Here is an 18,038-nt window from a genome sequence, read left to right as displayed (position 1 = left end):
ATATGCCCAGATTAAATCAGGGCAGGTCTGACACTGATGCATCCTCCTGACAGTCTTGTTACTACAGTACTTTAGAATCAGCAGATAATACAATTTAGGCTATTAAAACTGAAAATTGACAAGTACATTTGAAATGCATGTCCTACCCCTTCTTCAAACACACCTCTCCCACTATTTTTTTTTCCATCCTACTGCAGTACAAGTTTAAACAAAGGAAAATCTTTACCACATTCTACTTGCAATATGATGTAGCACAATCTGTTTTTTCCTATAATTAAGCTGACACCTATCAGCAATTCCACCACTTTTTGCCTATGCAAGCACAGAACAAGATAAACAAGATGATCACAGCAACTTACCTTCTTTCTGATGTCATAGCCACACTGTGTATTCACCACCTTTTGCTGCAAAGCAAAAATATTTAACACAAATCAACTGAATTGTACTCACATCTGTTCAATGGAAATTTCTGTCCTTTAGATCCACAAACAAATCAGGACTGACAATTAAGCAAAGCACTAACAGAACACACACAAAGTAATGACAAAGCAGAGGTGTACAGTAGCAGGAAAATATCTTCCAACTAGAAATCCCAGCTTCTTCAGTCGCTTGACTTTCAACTAGCAAGGACTTTTTCCACAAAGTATAGCAACTGTACTGCCAGCATACAAGTAAAACCACCACATTTCCAAGGCCAGTTTGAGGCTATTTCACATAACACCTAAACACTCAAGTAATTAAAAAAAAAAAAAAAAAAAAAGAGAGAGATACCAAGTTGACTGACTTATACCTGCAATGGAAAAATACACCTTACAACTCCATCATTTGAAGTGGTATCCAACTTGCTATCCCAATTGGGCCAATTAACATCTATAAACTACTTGAGCCCACTCAGTTGGTATTTCAAACTCTCACATACAACGCAGCTCCAAGACAGTCTTGAACACCAAACACTCCAGTTTCAAATTCCAAGTAGGAATGAACACCTTCCAGATCACAACCACAATGACAGTATTTATCTCTGTACGAGACTTACAAAAACATGTATTATAACTCCGTAATTCACATATAATTTACACAATTACATTGCCCATTATATTGAACTACAAGTAGATAAATTTTTTTTTTAATGTACTTATGCTTCCTTAAATATAGCAACCAAAAAGATTCAGTGGAATCTTAGTGCTCCAAATTGAAGAAGAAAAAAAAGTAATATTCTGAACAAGGAATATTTCCCTCAAAGACTTCCTTGGCTGATTTCCAAGACAGTGAAAAGCCTCAGTGTAATGTAGCAGTGGCTATCTGGTCTGCACTAGGATTGCTGGATTGATTTTGAGCTGTAACTATGTAAATAGCCCCACTAGTATTTCAAAGCATTACACCCTAGGTCCTACCTCCATATTTGGGCTTCCACCAGAAGAGTCAGATTCCTAACACTTAGTAAATAGATTTTAGCAATAAGTACCTAAAGTTTGCCAAAACCAGTCTTAACTGGGACAAATTCTGCTTAGCGCTCTCAGGTCCTCACAAACTAGATAAAACAGGCTGTGAATTCATGGAAATAATGCACAGGGGGGAAAATAATAATAAAAAAAAATAATATCTGAGGGGTGGATGTCAAGTGGATGGGGCCAAGCTCTTTGTGGTGGTGCACAGTAGTAAGACAAGGAACAAAGGGTTCAAACCTGAAAACAGAAAATGTCACCTCAGCATGAGAAGAAATTTCTTTACAGTGAGGGTGACTGAGCACTGGAACAGGCTGACCAGAGAGGTTATGGAGACTCCTCCTCTGGAGACTTTCAAAATCCACCTGGATGCATTCCTGTGCAGAAGACCCTAAGTGATCCTGCTTTAGCAGGGAGGTTGGACCCACTGATCTCTTAAAGGTCCCTTCCAACCTCTGATATACTGTGATAACTTTTAGGGCCCTAGTCCTCACACTTCATTCAGGAAATGCTTCTTTTCATAATTCTCCAGCACCATGAGAACAACAAAGCCAGGAAACAACTTACAGCAGGATCAGGTATACAACAGGAAAAAGGAACGCCACACTTCTCACGACTTTTGCTTTCACTGCTACAATTGAAGTATATGTTGAAGTCCCAGTCTTCTGGACCTTGGGCACCACAGCAATGGTTCTGTAACAGAAAAACACTCAGTAATTAGGGGTATTTCAGAGACAGTTTATCCACTGAATGAACTCTCTGGAATGGTATCTATTCATCACCTTCACTTTCTCCTTGACTGCGCTGAAAGAATTCAAAATATATAATGAATATTGCAGCGTTTGGCATATTGCTTCTGGAAACAGGTGTCAACAGGACAAGCAAACCCATAAACATTATGGCTTTAGATGTAATTTCTAGATGCAATTAGTGTATATTTGTAAATGGCGCAACAAAGTTTATATAAATGCCTCGTACCCCTTATTTCCAAGTCAACCAAATCCAGAAAACCTCTTAAAAAAAGTTTCTTTATATTTGTGACTCCATCCTTAAATCTTCATGAATCAACAAGTTTTCTTCTGCCTGTTTACTCTGAAAAGTAGATCCAAACATTTGTGAATACACTTCCTTTCTTTTAAATGAGCAGGTTTTCATATCTAAATGAATTAACTGGTAAAGTCTTACTAGCTCAAAGGTCAGTCAGCTCTAGAAGTATTTCACACAAGTTTCTTGACCTAAACAGTGTAACATAATTACAGGTTGGGAAAATCTCAGCATTTCAAGGATTGTTCAGTTCCTGCAACTCTTATTAAATTACACTTTGCACTTACTGGCCTCAATACTTAAGGGCACAAATCTTTCTCTACAATTTGAACACTTGAAATGTTGTATCATCACATGGATCTTCTACAAGCCTAGTGAAATTCCATCCTCTTGGATTATCTCTAGCATCTCTTCTACTCAGTGCCTGTCTTCACAAAACTTGAAGTCAGTAGATAGATTCGTAAGTTATCAAGTTGTGACAGATGTGTACATACACATAGTTTTTGAAAGAAATATTAAACAGAGCTGCACAGAATAGTCAGAATAAACTATAAATAAAAGAACTGTATCAAGTCACCTATGCATTTACTGTGAAAAAAGTAAATGACATTTATCTGATCTTTCTAGCCCTTCCTCCCCTCAGACATCTACATCTTTGTCAAAAACAACCTAAAAACCCACAAACAAACCCACCCCAAAACACAAACCTAGAAAAGACCCCACCACACAAAAAAAAAAAAAAAAAAAGACAAAACTAAAATCCAAACAATAACAATCCCAACCAAACTACACTAAACATGTTCATCTACATCAGTAATGTACAGGCTATGAGGTCATTTACAGACCTGGTAGTAATAAAATCAAACAGAATAAGAAGATACCTGCAAAAAACTCCCTGGGTCCCAAGGCATACACTGAGAACAGAGCAAGTCAGTCTAAGATGCATGGCTCCTTAGAAGACTGACTTCAGTGATGTGCTTGAACACACTGCTGCACCTTACTGTTCAATCCTTGCAGAGCTACACTTGTTAATACACACTTCATACTTCCCCTCCATTCTCAGGACAGTGAGTAATGGATCAACAGAACAATTCAGAGACTTTTCTGGTCTTTCCTTTTTCAGGTTTACTATCTTGTTAATCTGGGTTGTGAACTCCTTTTAGTGAGCTAAGTCTTTTGTTTTTCGTCAAAAAGTATTTAACTGGAAAACAACTGTAAATCAGATTAACATATTAAGAGTGGTTGACTACAGTGAAACCAAATAAATAGAAGGAACAAAAACTGAGCTGACAACATTGAAATAATTATTGGTTTTGGTTGTGGTCAGGAGAATCCTTACCTTACAATGCTCCTTTAGCACAAACCTAAAGCAAAATTGCACTGAAATCCACCCAAGCAGCTCAAAGAATGTTTCCATAATCAACGCACACAACAGTGAATGAACATGACAGGGAAGTTGCTGGTAATTTACAACTAATCAAGCTGGTATCCACTGCAAAATGGGATTTTACATCAAACTGAGCTGTGAGGACATTTCTAAACAAGACCCTCTAGAAGATGGAAGACATGAAAAAACAACCTTCTTTCATAAAGGGGAAAATATTATACAACAGAAACATTTTACCTCTTCATGAAGCACTCACGTGTACTGTTTCTCTCCTTTTAGCCACACACAAATGAATAAAGTCATAAGAGCTATCCTCACTGGGTACTTCCGAGGCACGATTACAAACTCATTTCACTGAAGGAAAGCCTCCAGGTCCTTACTAGGCCTTGTAATTTGCTGGCGTACATCACTGTTTTCACATAACCAAACAGGACCACAGGAGCTGGTTCAACCTTCTTTGACAACTGCCTAGCTAGAGAACAGGTTTTCCCAGTTAAAAATGCTCTTTTGCTTCAAGATGAGGTTCATCTTGGAAGATACAATACTGCAATGCATCTGTGTACAAGACTGGGGTGCCTCCTAAAAATAGAGTGCAGACTACCAGTTCCTTTTTGCACAACTTCAAAAAAAACTTCTTTATCTTGCTTACTTCTCACTTGAACTGCTGCAACACTGATCAGAACTGGAAAACAAGTCAAGAAAGCCAAGAACAGGTGGATGCTTGGCAGAGATTCTAAATTTGCAGTTAGAACAGTACCGTACCTCCGAATATCTTGCGTCCCTCATGTATTCAACGCAGAAAGAGCAAACCAGCACATCTGTAGCATGCCACTATTAGCTACAAAATACAGTAAATTAACAAAAAAGGAAACCTTCCATATCTGCATCTTCCCCTAGAATGAATGAAAAAAAAAAAAAGTGACAGGATATACACTTACAATTTTCTGTAGCGAATCAATGAGGTTCTGGAGATCAATATCATCTCGGTAGGACTTAATGTTATTCTCAAAGAATTCCTTGACTCTATCCCTCACCCAATCCTGGAACAGGAAAGCCAGGACTGCCACTGCCATCTCCAGCAGGAATATAAACACAATAGCTCCACAGAACTGTAAAAAAAGACAAAAAAAAAGAAAAAACTCATCCCAAATTAGAAAGCACCCATTCATACTCCATTATCCTATGCCAACTCCAGCACTAGAGCACAGAGAACTATCCTGAAATTCTTCCTTGGCACAGATACCATGAGAACACAGCCTGTTAAACAAGAAAACAATGCACAGAAACTCCCAAGAGGCAGAGTTACCTTTTTGTTGTGGTCACCTGAACACAGCAGCAAAATGAGAACCATAACACAGTTATTACACACAGCAGTAAAAATACTAATAAATGAGAATTTACAAAACACAGGGCTAAAGTAGTCTTGATGTTACTCCTTGTGTTGTTTTCAGTTTGTGGGGTTATTTTTGTTGTTGGTTTTGGGTTTTTGCTTGATTTTATTTTGTTCTATCCAGATCTACAGATCTAAAGCAAAGAAGCCTCATTATAAACATTTCAGTCACTGAAACTCCCAAGTTTTGCCCACCAAATCTTTAAAAGTTTAAGGGATTTTGTCCTCCCTAAGCCACTACTATCTCCTCCCAATAATTTCTAACTGATTAAGTATGTTCCGGACCATCATATTTTGTGATATTACCTACACAGTGCTAGATTCTGGTATACATGCTGTAAACAACACTGCTGTATAGCAGAAAGTAAAAAAGGCAGAAAGAGGAAAACACACACAGTTTGAACCTACACTGCTTTTAATACCATTACTTAAAAGGCCCATCAGGGGGTGACATTTACCACATACACTGTAACATAGCAAATGCTACAAATGAATTCCCTTGGTTTGCTACTAGTTCTTTACCCATCAGTCCCAGCTTTCACATACATAAAAAGCCATTCATACCAATGATGTTACTTACAAATTTCAGAAGGCAGATATTCTCTCTCAATGCTCCAACACAACCAGCAAATCCTAAAGTAAACATCACTATTCCCACCACTAAGACAAGCACCACTGGGTCCAGACCGTGAAGACCAGTCACCTTTGTCAGATCAGACAATACACCCTGAAAGAAAAAACAGTGTAACAGAAAAACATGACTGCTCTAAGTATCTTTTTTCATTTACCATTCCTTCTGGACATTCATAATTTCAACATCATTCCAAATGAATTGGTTGCAAACCCTTAAGCCTGCCAACAGCAGCCCATGCTGTCCTGTTAGAAAATGGTTAATGACAAACGCAAATTTTATTCACCCTTGCAGAGGAAGTACTAATGCAAAGTTACAGCTAGTAATGCTTTTAATAAGTAAATCCACTGCAGTGAACTTCTCAGATGACATTCTCCTAGATGTATTTGCCTAACAGGCTTCCACAAGATGGTGCCAAAAGCTCAATATGGAACTAAATAAATATTCAGTGGTACAGGCAAAGGAATGAATGCTTTATATTATCTTGAAATGCATCAATTGGAATGGCACTCCCTTTCACAGTCTGTTTCAGAAAAATAAATAAATGAAATTTTCCAAATTTTAGTATTTAGGTGGCAGAAAGGGAGAGACAGAACAGGTTATGGATGTCATTTTAAGGGAGGGGAATAAAATTTTGGTTTTGTTTCCAAAGGAAGACTTTTTCCTCTCACCATTTCAGTTACATCCCTTCAATGCTGAATAGTCTTAGGAAAGTTCCTCCAAATCTTGCAAGAATACAGAATTATAGTCTATATACTCCCCTTTCAACCCAAATAAAATTCTTACAACAAAAGAAGCTGTATATCCCCTATAAGATACTTGCAAATTACCAAGTTTATCTGCATTTTCTGTTAGGTTAACTATCCAGACATACCACTTATCTTGACAACAATATTGCCTATTAAGCTTGGTTGCCTAGACCTTAGGACAGAATTTCTAAGTTCAGTAAATAGAAGCCCTTATTTTTAATTTAGGTTTTAAAGAAAGTAAGTTCATACACCAGCTACCATTAAAATCCCATCAAATATGTCTAACACGAGCTTCCCGTGTAGTGTGCAAGAACAATATGCAACACACAGAGGACAGAACAGACAAACAGATGAAACTTAAAGCTGTGGAGAACAATTTGTAGGGATGTCCAGGTGGCCCTGCAAGAGTCTGTTTATCATTTTAATAAGGAAATGCTTTCCCTTTAAAATACAGAAATAAAAAATACAGTACAATATCCTGTAATCATCTTCACTGTATTCTTCATAAAGTATATTCTGAAGCTAGCTATGTTTACTGTAAGAAAAAGGTATCAAAGACCCCCACAAAGTCATTTATATAAGTAGTCTAACTCTGCCAAAGGAAGGCAAATTTTCATCTTGCTACTCAGGTATTTGTGCTAGAGTTAAGTGCAAAGTTTATATATCCTAAGAGGGGATCTTGGAAATCTCTTTATCATTTTGTATTTAAGTACTTACCTCAAAATAGCATCTACAAAATACAGCATTGGAAATTTTGCAATTGCATTTTTTAATTATTATTTTTATGTAACTTTAATACAGTTCCTATTAACCCATCCAGAGAAGGGCAACAAAGCTGGTGAGGGGTTTGGAACACAAGTCCTATGAGGAGAGGCTGAGAGAGCTAGGGTTGTTTAGCCTGGAGGTGGCTCAGGGAAGACCACCTTGCTTTCTACAACCGCCTGAAGGGAGGTTGTATCCAGGTGGGGGTTGGTCTCTTCTCCCAGGCAGCCACCAACAGAACAAGAGGACAGTCTCAAGCTGCACCAGGGGACATTTAGGCTGGATGTTAGCAAGAAGTTCTACACATAGAGAGCGATTGGTTATTGGAATGGGCTGCCCAGGAAGGTGGTGGAGTCATCATCACTGGAGGTGTTTCAGAAGAAACTGGATGAGGCACTTGGTGCCATGGTTTAGTTGATTAGATGGTATTGGGTGATGAGTTGGACTTGAAGATCTCGAAGGTCTTTTCTAACCTGGTTAATTCTATTCTATTTCTTCATGCTCTTGGAGTCCCTCTACATGAGAGTTTTGCATTGAAGTAAACCAATTGCTCTCTCTCCATTTATTATTAGCCATTAACTTGCTGAAAAGAAGTTAAGCTGACCAGTCTCTACCTTCCCAGATCTTCCCTTGTGTCATTATTAAAGTTGTTTTACTGATAAGCACTGCTTTCCCAACCAGAGGGCTGAGTGTCATTCACCCTGCTTCTATTAATAGTTCATAATTCACTTTGTCTTGGTGATTTCTGCAATATTCCTTAGTGACTTTTAAAACTTTATGCAATTTAACTTCTACATGATTGCTCAGAACTACAAAAACCAATTATAAAACCATAAGATAAGCCAGTCAAATACACCAGATAAAAAAAAAAAAGGACTGGATTTGACTCAAAAAAGAATGCAAACCAGGATGACTAACATTTTCACATATAGTATTTCCAACATTTTTACCTAAACACCACCAAAACTGCTTAAGAATTAATCTGAAGGACAGTCCTACTGGAAAAAGGAAAAAAAATCTAAGTTATAAGGACTATATTTACTTCATGTTGCACTAAGAGACAGGATGTTCAAAACTCTTCCACCACCTGTAGTTTATCTTTGGGTTTACCACTGAAGCACTGCTTCTGCTGTGTTTTTCTCTTACTTCCCATCTATTGTTCACCAAGATGTTTATCAGAAAAACAAACAGATCCATAGAGGCGCTATGGCTAAAAAACAGCACTAGTATGAAAGACTGCGCACAGCACAGAACAGCCATGAAAAATAATTTACAGATTTCATGAGCCATTCAGAAGATCAAAGCCACAGGAAAAGCTTTGAAGCACTTCTGTGCAAGACAAGACAAAGAGCAGAAATAGCTCAGAAAAGCTTTAAGAAAGAGAGTCTGTTTTGCCTTTTAGTAACTTTGGTGTACGGTGTACCATCAAGTCCATTTGGTAAATGGAGCTAGTTATGAGGCAGTCATTCCCAACACCACAGATACTGTGTGCTTTTTTACAGAACAGCAGATCATATCTGAGCATGGAGAAGGCAAATGCAAATCCAAGACACTTTTAACACCCTCCCTAAAGAGCACCCTCCCTTTCCTAACAGCAGAATAGGAGGGAACTGTGTTTTTGCGTGGAGATAGGCTGCTTACAACGTATCAATGATACCAGTGACCAAGTTGTGACAATGCGCACAGAGATAGCGGGGGAAAAGGAGATCAAGTACTAAGGCTATCATAAAACTCTTCTTCCACTTTTTGGAAGTGAAAATCCCAGAAGCTTTCTATGGGAGGTGCTATGTATAAGCACTCTGATTAATGAAGCAGTTCCACTGTGATGGTAATTAAAGTGATCCTACTCAGCAGCATAACTGAATAGTGAGAGCACCTGTCCTCCATTATTAAGGTAAGGATCAGTAAGTCTGTTATTATCCCTTTTTCCTACTGCTTGCAGTCATATTAAAGCCACATTCATAACAAGAGGGTGAATCATTAATTTCTATACCCATACCATCTTTTCTCTTGTAGCAAGAGAACTCTGTAGGTATATGCTCACACACACTTCCTCTGAGAAAGTTTTCAGCTTAAATAAACCTTTGTTGAAAAGAAGAATGTTAGTCAGCTAGATCATGTTCTCCAAGTTTGTTCCTCTACATGGAGACACAATTAACCTAAGCAATTCCACAGAGTAAAGTGGAAGACAACAATCAACCAAGTTGGAAGCGACCTCCAAGATCATCAAGTCCAACAGATCACCCAACCCTAACTAATCACTAAGCGCTTCATCCAGTCTTTCCTTAAAGGCCTCCAGGGATGCTGACCCCACCACCTCCCTGGGTAGCCCATTCCAATGGGCAATCACTTTCTGTGAAGAACTTCTAAGATCAAGCCTAAACTTCCCCCTGCACAGTTGCAGACTGCGTCCTCTTGCTGGTTGCCTGAGAGAAGAGACCAACACCCACCTGGCTACAACCTCCCTTCAGGTAGTTGTAGACAGCAATAAGGTCTCCCATGTGCCTCCTTCTCTAGGCTAAACCACCCCAGCCCCCTCAGCCACACCTCATAGGCCTTGTGCTCCAGGCCCCTCACCAGATGGCCTAAAGACTGAAATATTTGAGAAAAATGTTTCCAAAGACACATACTGTTTTTTTTAATGTAGAACTGTATTTTACATTCCTCCCAAATGCTTATTTTTAATGAAGAGGTGAGTAGAGAAGTATTTTTGAAAACATGCTCTCAAAGATGACCCAGTTCATAAAGGCTACTCAAAGATTAAAATCTACCTACCATCCTGCTCTTACAAGTTTACCACAAAGGTCTAAACATCAAGGGCCATAGGTTAACACTTCATCAAGGACAAGAACGAAGACTCAAATAAACTCAGGTTAGATCACTTCAACATGGACTTGAGCTCAGATGCTACATGTAACCTTTGCTGGCAGGAGAGGGAAGTCAAAGTTAGACCAGTAATTTCTACCCTTACCTTTTCACTCCATGCCCATAGACCAGCTGCAAGGAATGCCACTCCAGCTAGCTAAAGCAAAAAGAAAAAAGAAGGTATATTAGTCAACACAGTCTCAAAACACTTAGCCAGTAGCACTGCTGTTCAAGTGAAACAAATAGTCTGTAGTCTCAGACAGTAGTAATGGGACATTCCTGCCCACAAGGTTAACTCTTGCAAGAAGGATTTAGTGTTCTCACTCCACAATATTCTTGCATTTTATAAGTTACTTTTTTAATGTACTTCAATTTTATTATTCACAAATTCTCAAGAAGCATACTATTGAACTTATGATTCCACAATAGCCTGCAAGTGGGAGTTACCCTTCTTCCAAGCACTTGCACTAAACCTTTGGCCTGCACACTAATGGAGTCTACAGAATAATCAATTTTGAGTTTATTCCCTGTTTTGTAATTTTTTATAGCTCCACTTTCAGCCAACAGCCATGTTTGACTCTTCCTAACTTCTCAGTCTCTGTGTTACCCTCTTCTCTAATTAAATACAGTTTTCTGAATCCTTACATTGTTTAAGCCCTTCTGAATTAAGATGAAGTAATGATTCATCCGCTTACGTTCAACAAGCAACAAATCTAACACTGACAACATACAAATCCTTCACCAGTTCATATGATTACATAGTGAATATTTCTGAATTACAGTCATTTAAATGAAGCATTGTTCTATTCTTGTTCTAGTCTTTCATTCCCATTCTCAGGCAGCTTGTCTACAATACCCAACTTCAATAATCAAACTAAAATTACTTCCCTACAAACTGAGGGCAGCTACCCCCCATAATTTAAAACAGTATTCTATCCTGTTATGCCAGTGTAACCCACCACCAGGTCATCAAGCACATTGTATGTTGCTGGAACCCAGAGTGCTGATTCTTCTCTCCTCTTATCTCATACTCTAACTCTCTCTGGCACATGCTAGGCAATCACCTTGCCTGTCTCAAGAACCAGTGTGTGCAATTCACTTTCATCATAAACTTGTAATTAACAAATTGCAAACCATTCTAGCCATTTCACTGTCAGTTTGCCTTGCCTCAATCCTTAGGTATCACTCAAGAGCCTCCCATGAAGCCTTCCTGTCAGGGCAGGTCACAAGTCTTATGAGAAGTGGCTGAAAGAACTGGGATTGTTTAGTGTAGAGAAAAGGAAACTGTGGGGAGACCTTATTGCTCTCTACAACTACCTGAAAGGAGGTTGTAATGAGGTGGGTGTTGGTCTCTTCCCCCAAGCAGCAACCTATAGGACAAGAGGAAACATCCTCAAGTTCTTCCAAGAGATGCTGCTTAGATTGGACATCAGGAAAATTCAGCAGCCCTGCAGAAAAGGTATTGGTGGACGTGAAGCTGGACATGAGTAAGCAACGGGCACCTGTAGCCCAGAAGGCAAATCACATCCTGGGCTGCATCAAAAGATGCACACAAGCCCTATGAGGAGAGGCTGAGGGAGCTGGGGCTGCTTAGCCTGGAGAAGAGGAGACTTAGGGGTGACCTTATCACTCTCTACAACTACCTGAAGGGAGGTTGTAGACAGGCTGATGATGGTCTCTTCTCCCAGGCACCCAGTACCAGAACAAGAGGACACAGTCTCAAGCTGCGCCAGGGGAGGTTCAGGTTGGATGTTAGGAAGAAGTTCTATACAGAAAGAGTGATTGCGCTATGGAATGGGTTGCCCGGGGAGGTGGTGGAGTCGCTGTCATTGAAGGTGTTCAGAAGGAGACTTGACGGGGTGCTTGGTGCCATGGGTTAGCTGTTTGGGTGGGTTGGATTGGTTGATGGGTTGGACACGATGATCTTGAAGGTCTCTTCCAACCTGGTTTGGTTTATTCTAATAAAGGTTTATTCTAATAAAGTACACCCAAGAGATTGGGAGAGGCAATTCTGCCTATGTTGCTCTGGTAAGACATCACCTGGAGCACTGTGTCCAGCTCTGCCCCCCCCCAACACAAGAATGACATGGACCTGATCCAGCAGGTCCAGAAGGCAGCCACAGAGGATTAAACATATCCCCTACAAGAACAGGCTGTAAGAGTTGGGGCTGGAGAAAAGGCAGCTCCAAGGATTTCAATACCTGAAGACAACCTACAGGAAGGCTGGGGAAGGACTGTTTAAATGGGCTTGTCGCAGTAAGGCAAGGGGCAATGGTTTTAAGCTGAAGCAGGGTAGATTTAAATGGGATATAAGGTGGAAGTTCTTTACAATGAGAGTGATAAAATCCCAGAACAGGTTGCCCAGAGATATGGTTGCTGCCGCACTCTTGGAGACATTCAAGATACATCCCTGCTCACTGCAGGGGGATTAAACAAGATGAAATGAGGGTCCTTCCAGCTTAATGCATTCTGCCATTCTCTGAAAATACCCTCTATTTACCACTCTTGCACAGAAGTACTCAAGTGATTGCTATAAAGTACATCAGGGAACTGATCATCCCAGCCTGAATTGAAAGAAGCTTTAGGCTTCGTCAGCTCACTGAACTAACTGGCCACATGACTGACAGAACAGGCAGCTCAGAAGCAGACGTGCTAAGAGAAGGTGTTACCAGGGTAAGGGTGAGCAAGCCAGCTACTTGCAAGAGAGGCATTTTGAAATTCACCTCTGAACAGAATTTGGAAGACATGTAAGAAGTAGAAACTTCAGTCACGCAGTCACATTTATGCCATATATTGCATAAATGGTTAGATGAAAACAGACAAAGCAGCTCAACTGCATCCCTTTGAACAGGAAACTAAATCTAGTAACCAGAACCTGGTGCATTTTCTGCTTTAGAACTGAAAAATCCACATTGTTAACATATTGCACTAAGCCATACAACTCTGATGCCAATTCACGGACACCGTGCACAAGACCACTCTTAGCCTAAGCATTATCTGTTCCCAGCCACACTGAATTCCTTTGATTATGCTATTAGAAGAATCCGATTAGATGAGAGAAAAAGTCTAAGTTGTTTCTCTGATCTAGGTTGCAGCTAAACATAATTCTTGCAATACAATCCTTTCACACAAACTGATTTGGGGCCAGCCTGAATCAAGGTCTGTTTAGAAGCAGTGGGAATGCATTACAACTGCGCTCAGCTTTTGTAAACACAAAATGTTACTCTTACGGAGAACACTTTTTCCATTGTCTTGATAATCCTATCAGCAGCCTACAGCCCTTTCTTCCTACCCTTGCATCTTCCCAGATTTTTTTCCTCTCAGGATCAGGAAACCACCAGGTGGTGGATTCTTTCCTCTTCCTAGCACAGTCTTGCTGGTTTAGATGATCCTGAAAAACAAACTACAAAAGGCAAGAAAATCTTGTGATAGCCTGGGTCTTCTCTTACATTTAAAAAATGAGCTCAGAATTCTTTTGCAGATCTTAATAGAATTTATGCCCTTCATGATGTTCAGGGCAAAGCCACCTCATCTTCTATAGCATGAGTGAAAAGTTTTATTTACATTTTTCTCCAGAAACCCTTACGAGCCACACACAAAGCTACAGAACATTAGAAAATAAATCAAGATGACAGCAGCTAAAAGCTATTTTACCCTCTCTTCTCAATTCAATTGAGATACAGTGAGCTCACATGCAACCTAAGAGGCTTTGTCAGAGAACACATGCTTCCCTTCACTGAAATAGCCATGCCCTGGCTGAGGGGCAAACCCAAAAAAATCTTTTGCTGGAGACAAGCAAGCACCAGAAACAAGCAATTTGTAGCACCACCTTTTATTCTCTGGGCCTTCCCAAGTGCAGGTTGGATGGCACAGTACAGTGCTGTACTTCAATACAGAGAACCCCTAAACTCTCCCTAGGGTCAGCTGTCCACCCCAGCCTCCTCCCTCCACTGGGGCTGTCACAGGACTCAATTACAGTATGACTCAGAATAGAAGAAAATTGTTAGAACCAAGCTCTTCACCTAGTACTACTGCACTCTTAATTTCATTACACCAAATGAAGCTCTTTGGGAAAAAACCAAAACAAAAACCCACCACAAAAAACAACCACCCACACCAAAAAACCCAAACAGCTTTATTAATCAAAAGGAGGTCCCACCTTACTGTGATAACATGATTTCACTCAAAGCCCTCAGTATTCCTTGCAGGGCTATCTTACTGAGTGCAATAGAGCCTCATCACTACAAGAAGTGTACTTAGAGAAGTTAAACCTTAGCAGCATGTTTAAAAAGCAAGACGAATATAAAGTAATCCTGTATTAACATCATGCCTGTGAACACAAAGCCTTCCTATAATGTCCATTCACCAGGGTAGGTTAAGGGGTTGACCTGCTGGAAAGCAGCTCCACAGAGAAGGACCTGGGGAATCCTGATGGACATCAAGTTCAAGGGCACTGCAATGTGCCCTTGTAGTCAATGATATCTGAGGTACACAAAGAAGAATGTGGCCAGCAGGCCAAGGAAGGTTCTCCTGCCCCTCTAGTCTGCCCTTGGGAGATCACACTTTGAGTACTGTGTCCAGTTATGAGCTCCCCAGGTTCAACAAGGACAGGGAATGACTGGAAAGAGTCCAAGGAAGGGCCACTAGGGGACTAGCAAGCTGAGACACCTGTAGCTCTTCAGCTTGGGAAAGAGAAGACAAAGGGGATCTTACCAATGCTTATCAGTATCTAAAGGGCAGGTGTCAAGAGGATGGGAGCAGACTCTTTCCTATGGTACCCCATGATAGGACAAAGGGGCAATGGGCACAAACTGAACATGGGAAAAACATCTTTACTTTGAGGGTGACAGAGCATGGGAACCCATTGCTCAGAGAGATTGTGAGATTGGAGACTTTCAAAACATGCCAGGACATGCTCCTGTACAACTTGATCTAGACAAACTTGCTTTAGCGGAGAGGTTGAATTAGATGATATTCAGAGATTCCTTTGAAGCCCTACTATTTTAGGATTCCCTGTATTACAACAGAAAGCAAAGCACAAAGAACAGAAAAGTGATTCTGCAGCCAATTGTATTTAACTAACTCAAAGACATCAAAAGAAGTTCAGTTTTGATAAGTTACCCATCTGAAAAAAACAACAAACTTCCAAAGAAAGACGATTTACAGATTTCTAATACGTGACTAAACTGTGAAACTGCCATTATTAAAATAGTCATATTTGCCCTCTTGAGTTCAATACTTGAGCCCTACTTGAAAGGGGATACAAACTGAAGTAAAGTAACCACCTACAAAGAAGTTTAAATATTCTGTAAACTACCAAGTCACCACATACTTTAAAGTGTATACAGTCACTGATATTACCTTTAGAGCTACAACTGGAAAGTCAAGATGCATCTTTAGCAAGAGTGACAGAAGAATAAGTGCAGCTCTCTACTTACATGCAAATTACCTGGCTTGTGAATAAACTGTTGTGACAGGTAAGTTATCATCATAGTTCTAAGTAACAGGTTAAATGGGCAAAAGGGAGCCTGCACATCTGTCTAAACACTATCCCTCATATCCATTATATAGTTCTCACCCTCACTAACACAAACACTAACAAAGCAAGATCCCACAAGCACCTGTCCTGCAAGATAAGAAAAGTGAACAAAGACCAATGTTCCCTCTCTAAATTATGCTTTTCCAAGTCATGGTTACAGTTCCCTTTTGATTTTGTAGTTCTTTGAATAGAAAATTCACTTTGTTCTACACATGATAGTTTTGTCCAATTGAAGAGATTGGTAGACTAGACATCCCAGGCACATCATAGGCTACAGAATCACTGTGTCAGCAAAGTGATTCGTACATTACCTACAGGAGTGTCTACCCTCCCACTCAACAATTACATAGCTTATTCTACAACTAAAGGTGCTGAACTCTTATCAAAAGAGCTGTAGATACATATGATTACTTGGTCAGCCTAGTAATGACTACCCAGTAGAAGCTTCAGACCATTTCCTGAGCAAGCTACCAGATTACGAAGTGTATAATCAGACCAATTCCTCCAGACAAGAGATCAGCTGAAGCACACAAGATGCATTTCAAATTTTCTTCATCTCTTCTTTAAAAATAATTCATTAACACAGAGAAAAATCCTTGGATTTTAATAATTTAATTTCAAGAGACCATAATTAAAAAAATGTGACCTGTAAGGACTTTGTAGGGGAAAAAAAGAAATATGAAATTAATGCTTATGAAAAAGCAGAGCAAATTCTTGATAGTCTTCTCAGTAAAGACAAATATATTCCCATTTTTCAAAGGTTGTTTACCCATCAAAACCAGTAATAGACCCCACTTCATGAGACACTCAGTAGAAAGAAAACAGAAGTCTAGAAGAATCCTAATACATTTATAAACAAGCATCAGTCGATTTTTCATATAAACCCCATGCTATGCAGAATTAACCAGGCTGGAAAAGACCTTTGAAGAGCATCCACCCAGTTACAAAGTGATTTCTTTAAAAACCAGAACAGCCTAACAAGTATTACTTCTCACATGACCACTGTCCACTTCAGGTACATGGAAGGCGTACTACATAGAATAATAAATATATGTGGACCTGGTAGCCTTTGAGCACATACTCTGACACATGAGGTCATGAATCCTCAGTTGCTGGGGGGGAAAAGGAGGGGTGGAAATCCCTATGATGAACATTTGCACTATGGCAATACTGGGGCAAATTAACCCTTACTGGAAAAAAGCTTCTGCACAACCCAAAACATATTTTCTGCCCTGTCATCCATACAAGCATGAAAATCCCCTGCAGCTTAAACCTACAGTATCATGTTAAAGCTCTGCTCTAGTAAACACGAGCTGGTGACAACAGTAAAATGCTCTGTATTTTTTTGACAATGATAAGCAAACTCTGCAGTCTCAGTATTATCTGGCCTTCTAACATTTTTGTTAGGCTGAAGGCAACAGGAAATTGATGAGTAATAAAACTTGCAATTTTTCCTCTTTGAGCAGCGATTTTCTTCCCTATGGGTCTTGCTTTCAACAGAATATAGGGCGAGAGTCCATCAAACCTAGATTTTTCTATGACTCTAAGTTAATTCAAAGTTTTGTCCATCATATATGCAGCTGTCAAGAAAAAGTTTATTTCCTACCTTAAATACTGTTAAATCAGCCAAAATGTGAAGAAATACCAATGTAGTTTACCAAATGCAAAATCACAAGTCGCTGTTGAAAAGTATGAACAAGATTCTGCAGCCTGCAATTTTTATTCAAATACTAAAGCTCCTTTATAAAACGGAAGTTAAATATAGATCTGGGTAATAATTCTGCAAATATTAAATCTGAGGTTGTAAAAATCTGACATGCCTCGAGGAATCACAGTAAACAGATTTAAAATTGTCTTCTCTAGCATGTCTCCTGATTTCAGACAATTCAGGATCAGAAGAATCAACTTTTACCCTTAAACAAGTTACTTCAATCACACAGCATACTTTCATTCTTCTTATCTGATCTCTTCATCTTTGACAAAATCTAAACTTCTCTAAAAAGAAGCTATCCACAGTAGGAACTATTTTAACTCTGAATCTGAATATTAATACAAGCTGCTAGCACTGGGCAAGTCCTTGTACCCATACCTCTTTGCAATTACCCACATGCCTGGTTTTGCACACTTTTCACATTCCCAATTCTAAACACACACTATTGGATACTAGTCCATAACCAAGTATTTCAACCAGTATCAGCCAATTTTGGTGCCCAAGGGGTATGACAT

At 39.5% G+C, this 18,038-nt stretch overlaps 1 protein-coding gene across 1 annotated transcript in view; it reads right to left on the bottom strand.

Moving 5' to 3' along the window:
• The window catches only part of TSPAN14 (tetraspanin 14), a 41,739-nt gene that overhangs the window by 5,758 nt on the left and 17,943 nt on the right, over nt 1-18,038 (bottom strand). Inside the window, exons 3-7 of the mRNA XM_068139977.1 lie at nt 10,380-10,430; nt 5,847-5,993; nt 4,815-4,985; nt 2,013-2,138; nt 360-404 (exon numbers count right to left, since the gene is read on the bottom strand). Of these exons, the coding sequence (XP_067996078.1) occupies nt 360-404; nt 2,013-2,138; nt 4,815-4,985; nt 5,847-5,993; nt 10,380-10,430 (540 nt within the window). The remainder of the gene's footprint in view (nt 1-359; nt 405-2,012; nt 2,139-4,814; nt 4,986-5,846; nt 5,994-10,379; nt 10,431-18,038) is intronic.

Source organism: Melanerpes formicivorus, unplaced genomic scaffold (assembly GCF_026170545.1).
Source record: "Melanerpes formicivorus ecotype bairdi unplaced genomic scaffold, bMelFor1.0.p_v2 SCAF_6, whole genome shotgun sequence".
In the NCBI taxonomy this organism is placed as follows: domain Eukaryota; kingdom Metazoa; phylum Chordata; class Aves; order Piciformes; family Picidae; genus Melanerpes; species Melanerpes formicivorus.
This window is presented reverse-complemented; position numbering and strand designations above follow the sequence as displayed.